The sequence below is a fragment of the Mycetomoellerius zeteki genome, unplaced genomic scaffold, assembly GCF_001594055.1.
Source record: "Mycetomoellerius zeteki isolate Tzet28-1 unplaced genomic scaffold, Tzet1.0 scaffold430, whole genome shotgun sequence".
NCBI lineage: Eukaryota > Metazoa > Arthropoda > Insecta > Hymenoptera > Formicidae > Mycetomoellerius > Mycetomoellerius zeteki.
In genome coordinates, this window is record NW_017257425.1 from 238,642 (window position 1) to 252,141 (window position 13,500).

A 13,500-nucleotide genomic window follows, 5' to 3' on the forward strand; every position below is an offset into this window, starting at 1 on the left:
GTAGGGAAAACTAAGCTTTTACGTTAAGAAGTCAAAAATTTTCGTAAGTTTTTTTGAGCACGTAATAAACCCATAAAATAAGAAGAAAATTCCCCATTTTGTCCAACTCATAATTTTCTACATTTAAAAATTGTTATCAAACTCGCAGAAACTAAATAACATAGTAACTTTTCGAAAATAGAGATTTTACTCTAAAAGCCCTTTTTTATAATTTAAATTTTGTTTATTTTTAACGAAGTTATGCTGCTTGAATTTTGAAGTAACGCTATTTTTGTTCTAAAAAACTCGATACTTAATACAATTTACATGTCAAGAAAGAACTTGATTTACTTTAATTTAATTTCTCTTAACCCACATCATCTATCCATATCTTCTATTAGTATTGTAGTTAACTAAAATCCGTGCTATTGTTATTCTTTAAATCTTCCCCTAAAATTTATTTTATACTTATTTATATTTCAAAAGATAATATTTCTTAAGGTTAATTAATTGCAAAATACATACACATATATATATATATATATACATACACATATGCATATAATGCAAACCTCGTTTGAAGTCTAATCCAGTCTAATCTTTATAATGGAACGGCCGCCTCAATTAGGCAGGACTTATTTTCGCCGAGCCGCGATGTTTGAGCGTGCATTTGTAGCCACGCGTCATCGCCACGCGCCGCTCGTTATACCCCATCGCCGATGGCGATTGTTTCCCCTTAACCGCGCGAAAAAATGATTGCTCTAAGTCCGCGTCACCGAGCTGAACGCGTTGCAATAATTGCAACGCAGTGAGTGAATCACGAGTGAGAAGACGAGGGATTTATCTCCGCAGAATCTCGCGATCATTTTGCGTCAGCATTCGTGACGCGACACAATTATTATATAATTCATTTGATGAACTAAACAGGAGACGAAATACGCGCACGCATCGTATTTTCGCTTGAAGATTTGGAAAGATTCATTTCTTTCACAATTGTAAATTTTATCCAGACAAAGTCTAAAATCGGATCATAAGACGTCTTTAAGGCTTGAGACGTATTACTTGAAAACGCTAGCACAGACACACACACACACACACACACACACACAACAATTTCCTTTATTAAAGGGAAAATCTAATATTAAACCAATTTATTACTGAAACAGTAATCTTTTGATACTTAAAACAAGTAATGAATTACTTTCAGTACTAAATTAACTAATATTAAATTAACTTTTCGTAAGCACGTTGAGCCTTTTTTGACCCAGACGAAATTTTATTCTCAAATTTCTTGGTACAAATTTCAATTTTTATTAAATTAAATTTTTGTTAAATCAAGATTTTAACATTTGAGTTAAATAACTATTTAGCAATTTAACAAACATGTTGAAAAATAATCCTGAAATTTTCTAGATTTGAAAAAAGTAAAATCTAAGTGGTTCGTATCTTTGTATTACTATTGTATTCTTTTTCAAAAAATTGTTATATTACAAAAAATTTTCAATCCAAGTATCCATATATTATATGTATATTATATATATATATATCACATTATAAATATTTAATTTACACACTAATACTCGCATTTCATTTGTGTTTGATTTAGTTTTAGAGCCACTATATAATATTATTACTATTTTATTTTAAAATATGAATTATAAAATATTGCTTTGTAAGAATATTGTTTCATATATTTTCTTTCTTTTTTATTTTTAATTATTCTTTACAAACTTTTAAATACATAATTCTGTCGAAAACCCGCAATAAAAAGCGTTATATTAATTAAAATCTTCATTTAAAAGAATATTCTCATAATATATAAACTACTTAACGAGCTTATTCCGTTTAATATTTGTTTCTATTTACTTAAATAAAAATTTGATTAAATTCATATTTACAATGTTCACAAATACTAATAAATATCCGAAAATAATCAATAAACAATACATTATTAAAAATAATAATTTTAATCGGATATAAAAACATCTCAGGTAATAATTTACTTAAAAAATTAAGTGATTATTTCCGGGTTAAGACGTCTTTTAGACATCTTATAAGACTTATGTCCCGATTTTTGGACTTTGTGTTGTTTGGATAATGTCGCGAATAATTATCAGTTTACGATAAAGTGCCTGTCCAATAAGACATGACCGTTAGCTCGAGATATCGCAATCTCGGGAGAGATTTATTGGAACCGCTGAATGATTAACTAACCAAAGTACATTCGCGATTGCAATTCCTTGATGGAGGGATCGAGATGGCGGAGGATCCTTTCACGGTCGGTTCGCGGCGACGTGCTCTCGTATGTTATGACAATTATGAGTTTTCCGTAGGGCCACTCGGGGGTGGCACGTGGCCCGACGACGTGCACATCGGCGAGGCGAAGGGGGAGACACGCACGGCGCGTGCCGCCGCGTGAGAACGGCCGCGCTCACACGCGTCACACGCACACGACGCGCACGTGTGTGCACGCAGTTGCGAGAGAAAAAGAGGAGAGATGAGTAAAGCGCGTGGGCTCCCGGGATTTACCCGCGCTCTTGTACTCGACTTCTCGGTGAAGCATCGATTAAATTTCATTCACGTGCGCCCACTCGGCCATTTACGTTATCACTGTGGTCAAAGAATAATTTGTTATTTGGATAGAGGCGTTTGTTAAAAAATGGTTTTGTAATTGTTACGATATTTGACGATAATATAATATTTAATTCTAAAGAGCGTGCAAACTGTACGTTTAAATGTATCGACAATATTGATTGCATTTTAATGAAACAAGAAAGAAAGAGATTATTTTGTAATAAAGAGATTATTTTAATGTTCATTTTTCGGATATATTGTATTGTACAGCACATCTATTGTTGCGAATGAACATGAAAGAATTAATGATTGCATTTGAAAGTCTCGGCGAAATGTTAAATTATTTAGCCTCTCGCTGCAGGAATTGTTAATGGATAAACCTTTTGACATTTCGAAATTTAAAAAAATGCTGAAAAATGGGAACTGAAACAGAAATGAGAATTATTATAAAATGAATAAAACCTTTTAATCCTTTTTAATTAATAATAGAATAATAACTGTATAAAATTATTGTCAAAAATAACGTAGAGATGCATGAAAAATAAATCCATAGCAATTAGTTGAAATAATAAATGCGGTATATCGAGTTAAATAAAAATTTAACAAAAGCCCTAGTAAATAAATAAATCGCGCCACACATTTTATATCGCATACATATATGATTCGCGTTTCATGCTCGAATCTTTAGCGACAGCACGAAATTGTTATGATAAAACGCCCGATCGTAAAGTGAAATTCGCATTTATCGCCGTCCTTTAATATTTCATCCTTAATTTTCCTCCCCGGTGAAACTTCTCTCGTTTTACATCTGACGATATCTTGCGAAACGTACTTCATATTTGCATGGGTACGTGTGATGGTGCACGTGCGTACACGTGCACGCGTATGCACGCGCACATGCCGACTCGTGCTTTGTCCTTACTCGCGTACTGCAACACGCACTTACGCAGCACAGGTGCGTAAATCGGAACTATTCGATAAATAATTCATAAACAACGATAAATAATAGCTACGGATGAACGAAAATTAATTAACTCTGTTCGCTTAATTGGAATAATATTGAACTTTGAACCTTTAGATTTCTAATGTCGTCAAGCCACATTTTCTCAGATTTAAATTTAATGTTACGTAATCGCCCGGGAAAAAAAGTTTCATATAAAATTATATGTAATTATATATAAAATATGTCCATTTGTATACAGTTATATAAAATTATATATAGTTTTATATAATTTTATATAAAACATTTTTTCCTGGGTGTACTGAGTTTATAAATGTTTTTTCGACATCGCTGTATTGATCAAAAGTTTTAAATTTAGTCAAAATTAACAATTTTCAGCAGAGCATTTTTTTAATTCTGAATTTAAACAACGTTTTAATTAAGACTCCCACTCAATTATTACTATCCAGAGTGTGACGTCAGAAGCAAAAAAATATGCAATATAAATTCTTGCAAAATATATTAATATAAAAATATGTTCAACACACTATACTTACAATTGATAGAACTTTTTTGTCAAATATATCAAAAGCTCTCCTTTTCGTTCTCAATAGTTGAGTGAGCTCTTTTTGTTATTGATGTATTTCTTTAGATCATCCAAGACCTTAGATCTAGAAGAATACATAAATAGCAGCGAGTTTTCATTCAACTGCTAAGTTTGCTCCAAAGGAACGAATCCAATATTAATAAATAAATATGTATGAAAGTTAATTTGTTTACGACTACGATAAACTATCAAATTAATATAGAAATTATTAACATCGAAATAAACATATAATTTAATTCTCCCTGAAACGAGAAAATTATTTTCGGTATATTTTATGTCTATTCTATCGACTGCAATGTTGCTTTATTCAAAAATATTTTTATTCAAATATAATTTGCAAGAACTTTACGTCACAGTCTAAGACAATAATGATGAGTGAATAGGAGCCTTGATGAATATGTATAACTTTACTGACTTTTCATGTTATAATATTTTCAATTATATTTATTCAATTACATTGTTCAACCCAATTTTTTTTCGAAATGCTACTTTTTGCCGAAATGTCATAATGCATGTTTCGAAGATTTTTTCGCGCTAAAAACGCTAAAAAAACAAGCGGTTGGCAGAATTGTTTGCATAGCACGTCAGAATTTTGAGTAAATTGAGATGAAATTGATAAAAAATGACGTTTCCCTGACGTGCTATGCAAAAAATTCTACCAACGGTATCGTATTTTTCATAAAAAAAATTTTCCGGGAATGTACCATGGCACTTCGAAGAAAAAGTGATTTTTTGCTGAATAATGTTTTAAAATGCATTCTTTAAAATTACGTCGTTGTTATGAGTTTTCAAAATTCAAACACTACAATCGCAGTGCTAATTTTTTATTTGTGTTACTTTTCTATGATACGTGCTAATATAAGAAAAATTATAATACAATATAGACATTGAGATATCATCATCTATAATGATTGCTACTTGAATTGAGGATGAATTAATCGATCAGAATCTAATAAAATTATCACTTATATCAGCGTTTCGTCAATCAACGATTGCCTCTCACGATAGATTTTCTCATTCAATCACTCGTGCATTAATCCAATTCGTTCTTATTCTCGCCTTTATTCCCCACGGATCATTGAGCACTCGTTCTGTCCCATCGCACAGTGCATTGCAGCGAGGATTCGCACGCACGCGTATTCCTTATCGAATTGTGCATTGATTAATCGGTACCTCGCACTCTCTGGTTACGGACAGATGGAACCGTCTTGGTTTTCTTATTTGTTACATGTACTTATATTTTAAGGATGTATTAAGTGTATAAAGTATTAAAGATTAATTAAGTGTGTGTATTTGTGTAATCTTTCCTACAAAAAGTTACTGGAATTGAAAATTTACGTTTTCTGTATAAAAATGAATGTTAAATACATATGAAACAGTTCAATAAAGTCACTGCTAAATCATTTCATAGTTTAAATAAAATATATCTCATATTTTATCTTAATTTTTTACATTTTAAAGTGTTTACTTCTTATTAAAATAACTTTTTATTTAAATTCTAAATCGGAGCTTATCTTTTTTTGTATTATTTTTAAATACATTATAGAAAAAGCTGTAATTTTTAATTTTGTTAAAAAATACGTGTAATATATTCTTAAATGTAATACCAGCAAATACAGCACTTTCTCTATCATAATATTTTATAAAATATTCATATTTTATTATTTTTGTACATATTTTTGTAAACGTTATGAGAAATATTAGAGAATTGTAATATTATATTCAATTTGATTAATTGATTACTTTTGTATTAATATAATTAATTAATAGAGGATGAAAGAAATTAAGCGAATGTTTGAAGGAACAAGAGAAATGTTAGCTTGGTCAAAAAATTAGAAAAACTGCATTATATAAAAACTGCATTATAATTGATTGTGAATATATATCACATTATCAAAATTACGAGTGGCCTACATTTCCACGATGAATCTTCGTTTGCATTTATGGCAAACTTTATTTATTATAATTTATGCTACAACGAATATACGAGTAATACTATCGCTTTAGGAGCAATGAATTTAAACCTGAACTCTAACCTTTCGTATGAAAAAAAAAAAACGAAAAAGAAATCACGATAAAAAAGGATTTAGAAATAAAGTTGAATGCGGCAAAATGAGAATTAATCTCTCTTTTCCAAGCGAGAATTCTCTATTCTCATATTAATAAGCAGTTCATGTATATCGAATATCAGCAACTCAGACGCAATTTGTGAAATGTCAGATAAGCAGACGTTTATCCGTCGCATTTAAGACCGTCAATTAAAATCAATCTAGTCGGAAGGGTGATGCCACCGCGGAATGGAAATTACTGTTGCGTCAAGCTGGGCGTAATTACCGGTTGCTCATTAGTTTCCATCTCCGCGAGGGTTAAGTGCCTGGAGCACGCCACTCCGGAAGTCTTCCCCCGTAATCACGACGAGGGGGTTGCGACGGGAGAGATGCCGCGGTCTCGGGTGACTCGGGGATGATCGTGCGGGATCGGAGCACGGGACGTCGGTCGGGGTCATAAATGGGGAGGCGCGGCGTTCCGGAGCGGTATTTCGTCGCGTGACGCCGTTGCATTCGCATCGATCCGCAACGACGGCGCGAACGTAGGCGAACCGTAAGGGCGCGGATAAGAGAGACGCACACGAGCCGAAAATCAATCCCGGCGCGTGTCAGGTTCTCGCGCCCGCGGCGTCGAAGAACGATCGGCGAAGAGGGTTGTTTCCTTACGAAGCGAGGGTGACGACGACGTGCGGGAACGAAGATCGGCCGCGATGCTGAAGAAATTCCTCGGCAAGTCCGGCCGCAGAATTCTGCGGGTAAGTGGTAGTCCCCATTTTTTTAACTAGACGTTCGACGGACGATCGACTTCTTCAGGGTATTGCTCGTTTCCCTGATCGCTGCATGTTTCGTGGTGCGACCTAATTTTTACCCCATAAGTGGAATTGTGGAATCCAAATCCATCGTACCGGTCTTCGCTCGACGAATCACTCCGGTTTGCTTTGCTTCATGTAGCTTGAACACCGAGTCTTATCTAATCCACCCTCGTGCTGTTCCATGTGAGACTTTAGCGGCACATATGTTGTGAAAGATTAAATCAAACGGTGCTGTTTACGTCATTCCGCCTAGGCGTGAAATTTCCCCGCGTGACGGTCAATTATTACGGATCGATGTCCTTAAGTGTCGTGACGTGTTGATGAATAACTCTATCGTGTAACTAGCTTTATTAGCTACGTAATTCGTGACGACCTTTTTCGCGACGGGATGTACTTTCTTTTTTCTCACTCTTTCTCTCTCGTTTTCTTCCCTCTTGTTTCTTTTTGTTTTCCCTCGTTATTCATCAGAGCGACCTACGCTTCCTCTTTTGTAGGCAATCAAGAAGCTGTCCACTAGAAGCCGCAAGGCCAAAAGGTCGCATAATCCCAGCTCCTGGCACACGGCTATTCCGGACCTCGAAACGACCTCGCTCTCGTGGTCCCTACCGTCCCTGGACGCCAAAAGTATCGACACGTACATGACGTATGTGGCCGAGAACCAGGAGGACTGCACGTCGAACTGTTGCTGCTGCGACGAGTACGAGGAGAACCAGAGGAATGAGAACAGGGAGAACGAGATGATAATCTAACGTCCGTGCCGCTAAGCGACACGGACCGGCGCCCTGCTTCTCCCCCCCCGGCTCGCGATCGCGAATTCGCCGGCGATCATCCCCGAGAGGGTGGAAATGAATCGCACTCGCGCCACTCGATACGAATATTTAACCCTTAACTGGTGAGTACGAGTACTCGTCTGGCATTTTTTTTCTTCCTTTTTTTTCAAAGAATCTCGCGATGGTTAGTGCAATAGCTGTACCAAAGAGAATATTTATCGGAAACTTGTAACTGGTTAAGGGTTAATCACGATCCCTCCGTAATCCGTGCCACACACAACACACACACACACACACACACACATCACATACAAACATACAGAAAGAACGGTTTTGTTGAAGTACGTAAAAATTTAGCTAGACTGCACAAATCTGAAAATAATTTTGTTGATCTATCAAAATAATTACATGAAACACTCAAGCTGATTGTTAGAGTGTCAAAACTTTTTGCAGCATTGATTATCCATGCTTGCCCATGCAGCGTAGATTTATTCCAGCAATGTTGCAATGTACCAGAAATGTTTCAGTAACATCACGACGTTCCAGCAATATTGTAGTAATATTATAACATTCCTAATAGCACACTTTATCCGGGATAGATCTTGGAAATATCCTCAGGACGTTCCCTGAAGATCTATGCTGTTAAAGATTGAAGTATCGTTCTATATAGAGAAGTTCCATAATTATTTTAATGAAAATTTCCATAATTATTTTAATGGTCCGACCAAATTATTTTTAAATTTTTAGATTTATTTTTAGATCTACCTAAATTTTTAGATATTTTAGCAAACTCGTCCATGTACAAGCGCATACACATACAAGCACAGACATACGGGCGCTTTTACGCGCTCCTTTATTTTTCGATAGATACATGTCGCACGTCGAAAAGATGAAAAATGCTCTGTGGCTGGACCTCGGATTATATTATAGCCGTATATCTCGATCGATTCCCTCGGCGTATCATTGAGAGATAAGAACGCAGTGGAGAGACAACGTTTTATTTCCGGTTAGTCTCTCTCTCTTCCAATCTAGATTTATTTTCTAGCGCCGATTTGTATTTTTCAGCGATCTCATTTAACGCCATAATTTTATAAAACAGACATATCTTATTATACGTACTTATTTATTACCACAAATCGCTGTTACCTGATAAAATAGCCGTGATTACAAGCGCAGTCATACATTGACAATTAAGTTGGTCCACTTGACGATCCAGTTCTGGCACCAATGGTGGATCTTTTTTTCTTTTTTCTTTTGTCGTTTCTTGCACTCAGAAAAAAAATAGCGATGACAACTATAGTATAAAAATGGCAACTATACGAGTTTTATACAGGGTGAAGACAAACCTATAGGACAACTGAATGGAGTGGTTCCTTGTACAAAAATATTTTAGTTTTATTACATTTATCATTTTTCAACGTAGTCTCCTTTTAAAAAGTCACTGATTTATCAAACTATCTATGCATAATTATCGCAACTATGAAATAATTTATTCAATTACGTATGTTAATTTATTCAATTATGTACATTAATTCTACATACAAAATTTGTAAGTTGTCATCTTTGTAGTTGCCACTACTATGTTTTTCTCTAAGTACATCGCGCAAGTAAGGAAAGGAGCAGCGCGACGCTCCGCTCGTCATCGTCTCTTTCGACATAGAGAATAGCAATATGTGACGTAGTACAAAAAAATATATATCGCCTAGCGTGTTATCGACAACCGTTCGCGCGCGGGAATGACGTCCGAAATAGATACAATTAGGACTTTTCCATCCGCGCGGTTTTATCATATCGGGTCTAACTCGTGGATCACTATTTTGCAATATACTGTTTTCGATGTCACGAACTGTTTTGTAGACGGTTAATTATTTATTCTCGCGGCTCTCTCTCGCGAGTCCCCCGAGTGTCCTAGACACGGGACATCCACGGGTCCTTACTGTCCAGGTAATTTAATGGGTGAATTCTAACTAGAATCGTAAAATTCGAAACTTGTTCTCGTAAAACTTGTAAAACTTGTGACTAATGTTGTTATTTTATGCATATGTACTCTAAGACGTCGATCATTCGTAAATATTTACGATTTCTCGTAAACTTTACGGCCAACAGAAAGCTGTAAATTGCTGTAATATTGCATAAAGTTTGTAAGCACTTGTAAATTCTTACCTACAAGTCTTAAGGGCTTTCTGCAATAAGCCATTGGCTAAGCTTTAAGTTTTAAGCCTTAAGAAATTAATCAATCATAGTCGATTATTTTTCGCACATTCGAGTGTGATTAGTTAATATTTTATGGCTTAAGACTTGAAGCTTAGGTGATGGCTTATTATATAATAGGCCATGTTCGTATATTACTGCCAGTACTGAAAGTCTATAGTTCCCGTTACATATACTATACTGTACTAACAACTGGCTGTAATATACGAACACGGCCTTAGAAAGCCTATTACGAGAACATGTTACGAGCCTCATGATTCTGTTTAGAAATGATCTGTAATTCTCTAAATAATTGTAAACCCCAGAGGAAAGAAACTTCAGGGGACGTTAGACTATAGCGATTAGACATGAGATTTAGGGTAACGAGGAAAATTAAAACTATTTACTTCTTCACTTAACTTAAACTATGCACTGACGCATATCTTTCTGCGGCACCCGCGGTTGTATACGTATCGACGAATCAAAATGTAAGATATTAGATCGATCAATCTTGAGCAGAACGCTCTGAATGTACTCCCGTTATTTATCAGGGATGTAAAGATTTCTAAGGGGACTGTCTCCGAACTTCTAAACTCGATGTCGTCACTTTTACGCTGTATAATCGTCCTAAGTGTTCAATATTTCGCGCGGTCAAGGTGCATCCGTTAAATTAGTTAGCCGATACATTCGACCCTCGATACAGGTAAATCAGATTTCAATTCTAAGGACAAGAGTACACGATAGATGTGTCGGCCGATTGTTGTGTTATTTATGAAAAGTCCATGGTAATGTATGTAACATTACCACACACGTGCCATACAATGCCCATACAACGTGCATGTGTAAAAGACATCACAAAGATATCTTTTGAAACACACATGTCTGAAAGATATCTAAAAAGCATCATAAAGACAACTCCTAGACATTGCATGTTGTCTGAACATTACATGCACATAAGTACAACACAATTTTAATTAAAGCTAATTATCTAAATAGTTTGGAGAATTAAAAATTAAACAAGTAACAAAAAAGGACAGTCAGCCAAGCATAATGATAATGTTTATCTAGACAAAGTGTATCACTACATTATAATTTTTAATTTCTTCCAAATGTTTTAAACAATTTTAATTTATGAAAAAAAAATTTTAGGCCCATTTTTATCCATACATAGCGCGCTTCGCGCGCGCTACAGAGCTATTAATATTATATATATATGTATACAAATATGCATATAACATTTATTAATCGATTACACTTAATCTTCGATACACATAACCGTCAAACGCGCGATGATAGCTGCTCACGAAGTGAGTGCAGCGAGAGATCCAAGCATCGCGGAAAAGGGGCGACAATGAATTCGACTATCGATTTAACATCTTAATTTTATTACAGGAGGAGGATTCCAAGGCTGAACTTGCACAGTTCATCTTTCGTCTTTTTCTCTCCAATGTGAAAAGAAAAAAGAAAGAACCATGTAAGTTCAGTCTTGGTGTATGGAAAAAGAACAGGCCTTTTGTCTATCATGTGCTCTTGTCCTAAAAGAGAACCATATCTCTACAAGCCATTTTTGTATTTCGTAAACCAATTTATGTAAAACAATGGTTCTTTCGTAAGACTCATTTTGAACTAATCTTTCGCCAAGTTCGAATATCGAGGGTATTTATGCAATAAGTCGCACCGGCCTGATTCACTCGAACCGAGTTCTTCTATTTCCGATTGTTTCCGGCACCTTTGCTCAAAGCGCGCAAAATCAATCTTCACTAAAAAGTAGCAAGATACATTTTCATCCTTCCTACGGGTTGATTTATTGTAAGAGGACAAAAAAAAGAAGAAGAAGAAGAAAAAGAAGAAGAGCTTTAATGAAATGGATGTATAATATGGATGATGCGTGTTGATATACTTTATCGTCTCGATAAGGCTGTGACTTTGTAAAGAGGATATGAGTGTCGTAAATAAAATGGTTTTATTGACGAACCGGACGTGTTCCCATGACCCCTGTCATCATATGAGTTTCATTGATCGCGCGACGTGTGCAAGAGATATTATACATATACGACCGTGCGCTATAAAACGTATCGCAAGGTATACAAGAGTCCTTCGTTTGAATTGGTAATGATATCGATCGCGCGATTTTCTCATTACGGCGCGCAGCGCGGCGTAACAATCATTCAAACATGTAATAAGACTTACAGTGCCTTGCGAGCAGCCAACTATACTTTTGCCTCTATAATTTTGCGTCGTTTCTAATAATGACAAGACGCTTCATGCGTTTTTGCGAACCTTCTATACAGCACAGAAACGTGTAGCAATATTACTGCAATGTTACTGAAATGTTACTGCAATATTATTGGAACGTTGCAATATTGCTGCAATATTGCTGAAATAATCTGTGCTGTATGGCAGGCTATACAACAATATAATCTGTACTTATAGCACGGAGCTTGATAACGATTTTCGCGATATCTATTTATGCGTCGTTTTCAGAGAATCAAGAAAACACAATTTTCTTTTGATATTGATTGCGATCGATTGCTTTAATACGGCTATAATGCGAAGCCTTTCTTATATTCCGTAATTTTTAAAATTGTAAGCTTTCGTTTAAAGTGAAGAGCTCTTTAGAAGATCCTCTTAAAGAGATCCTCTTAAGATCTTTTTAAGAAAATTTCTAGAGGCTCATTTAAAAATCAATTGTATGACGAGTCTCAAGAGGAACCTGACGCAATATAGTTTCCTAAATAAACTACTTACTTTGTATAAGTAGCCAATTGACAAAAGTTATTATTTTTACTTGAAATATTTTTTGGTGACAGCGAAAAAACTTGTATATTTTTTTCATTTAAGCTATCAATAAAAGCTTTTTTTGAAAAATTCAAAAAAATTCATTGTTTTAGATAACGAAACGTGTATAATATGTGGCAAGAAAAATACAAATTCTGTTTATTAAAATAGAATGTATTTGCAACTGAAAAAAGGATTCTAACTGATTTTGGCACAAAGTGTCTGCCATTTTTATTAAATATGACTGATGGACTTAACTGCATTCGCAACAGTATAGCGATTTGGGAATTTAATTTCTTTTGCAATTAGACCCACTTTTCTCCCTTGATTTTATAGAATTTGTAAGTACTTTAGCACATTTTTAAAACGTTTAATTCGTAAACAAAGAGTTAAGGAATCCAAGAGTTCCATAATATCTAATTTTTTTTTATAATTTCTGATACAGCTTTTACATATCGGCTATTTATATAAAGATACTTTATTTGTATTTATCTCACTTTTCTTTTCGTGCTTTTTCCTAGTATCAATCGCAATGCCCGCGAGAATATTGCAATGTAGGTCGAATAGTTCGCACCACTGACTCGGAAAACCACTTTTCCGTTTTATGTTATTCTGATGAGCGGCGTCAAGTTTTGACAGGAGACCCCACGTGGGCGCGCTTCGCGCAATTATGCGCGCGTGCGACTATAGGAGGATCGCACGTAACGAGCATGCTTCGCACAATGGGTCGCACGTGGCCGCGCAATATCAGTAATTCCCGAAAATTAGGTTTTGTCGACGCTGTCTCGAGCGAAGAGCGCGC

The 13,500-nt window shown here is 35.4% G+C and overlaps 1 protein-coding gene across 1 annotated transcript; it reads left to right on the forward strand.

The window, feature by feature from the left end:
- The first annotated feature begins 6,518 nt into the window (after window positions 1-6,518).
- LOC108726600 (uncharacterized) lies at window positions 6,519-8,044 on the forward strand. The gene is made up of 2 exons (XM_018454271.1): window positions 6,519-6,903; window positions 7,455-8,044. Exons 1-2 carry the CDS (start codon window positions 6,859-6,861, stop codon window positions 7,707-7,709), a joined length of 300 nt encoding a protein of 99 aa, XP_018309773.1. The 5' UTR covers window positions 6,519-6,858; the 3' UTR covers window positions 7,710-8,044.
- The last annotated feature ends 5,456 nt before the right edge of the window (window positions 8,045-13,500 follow it).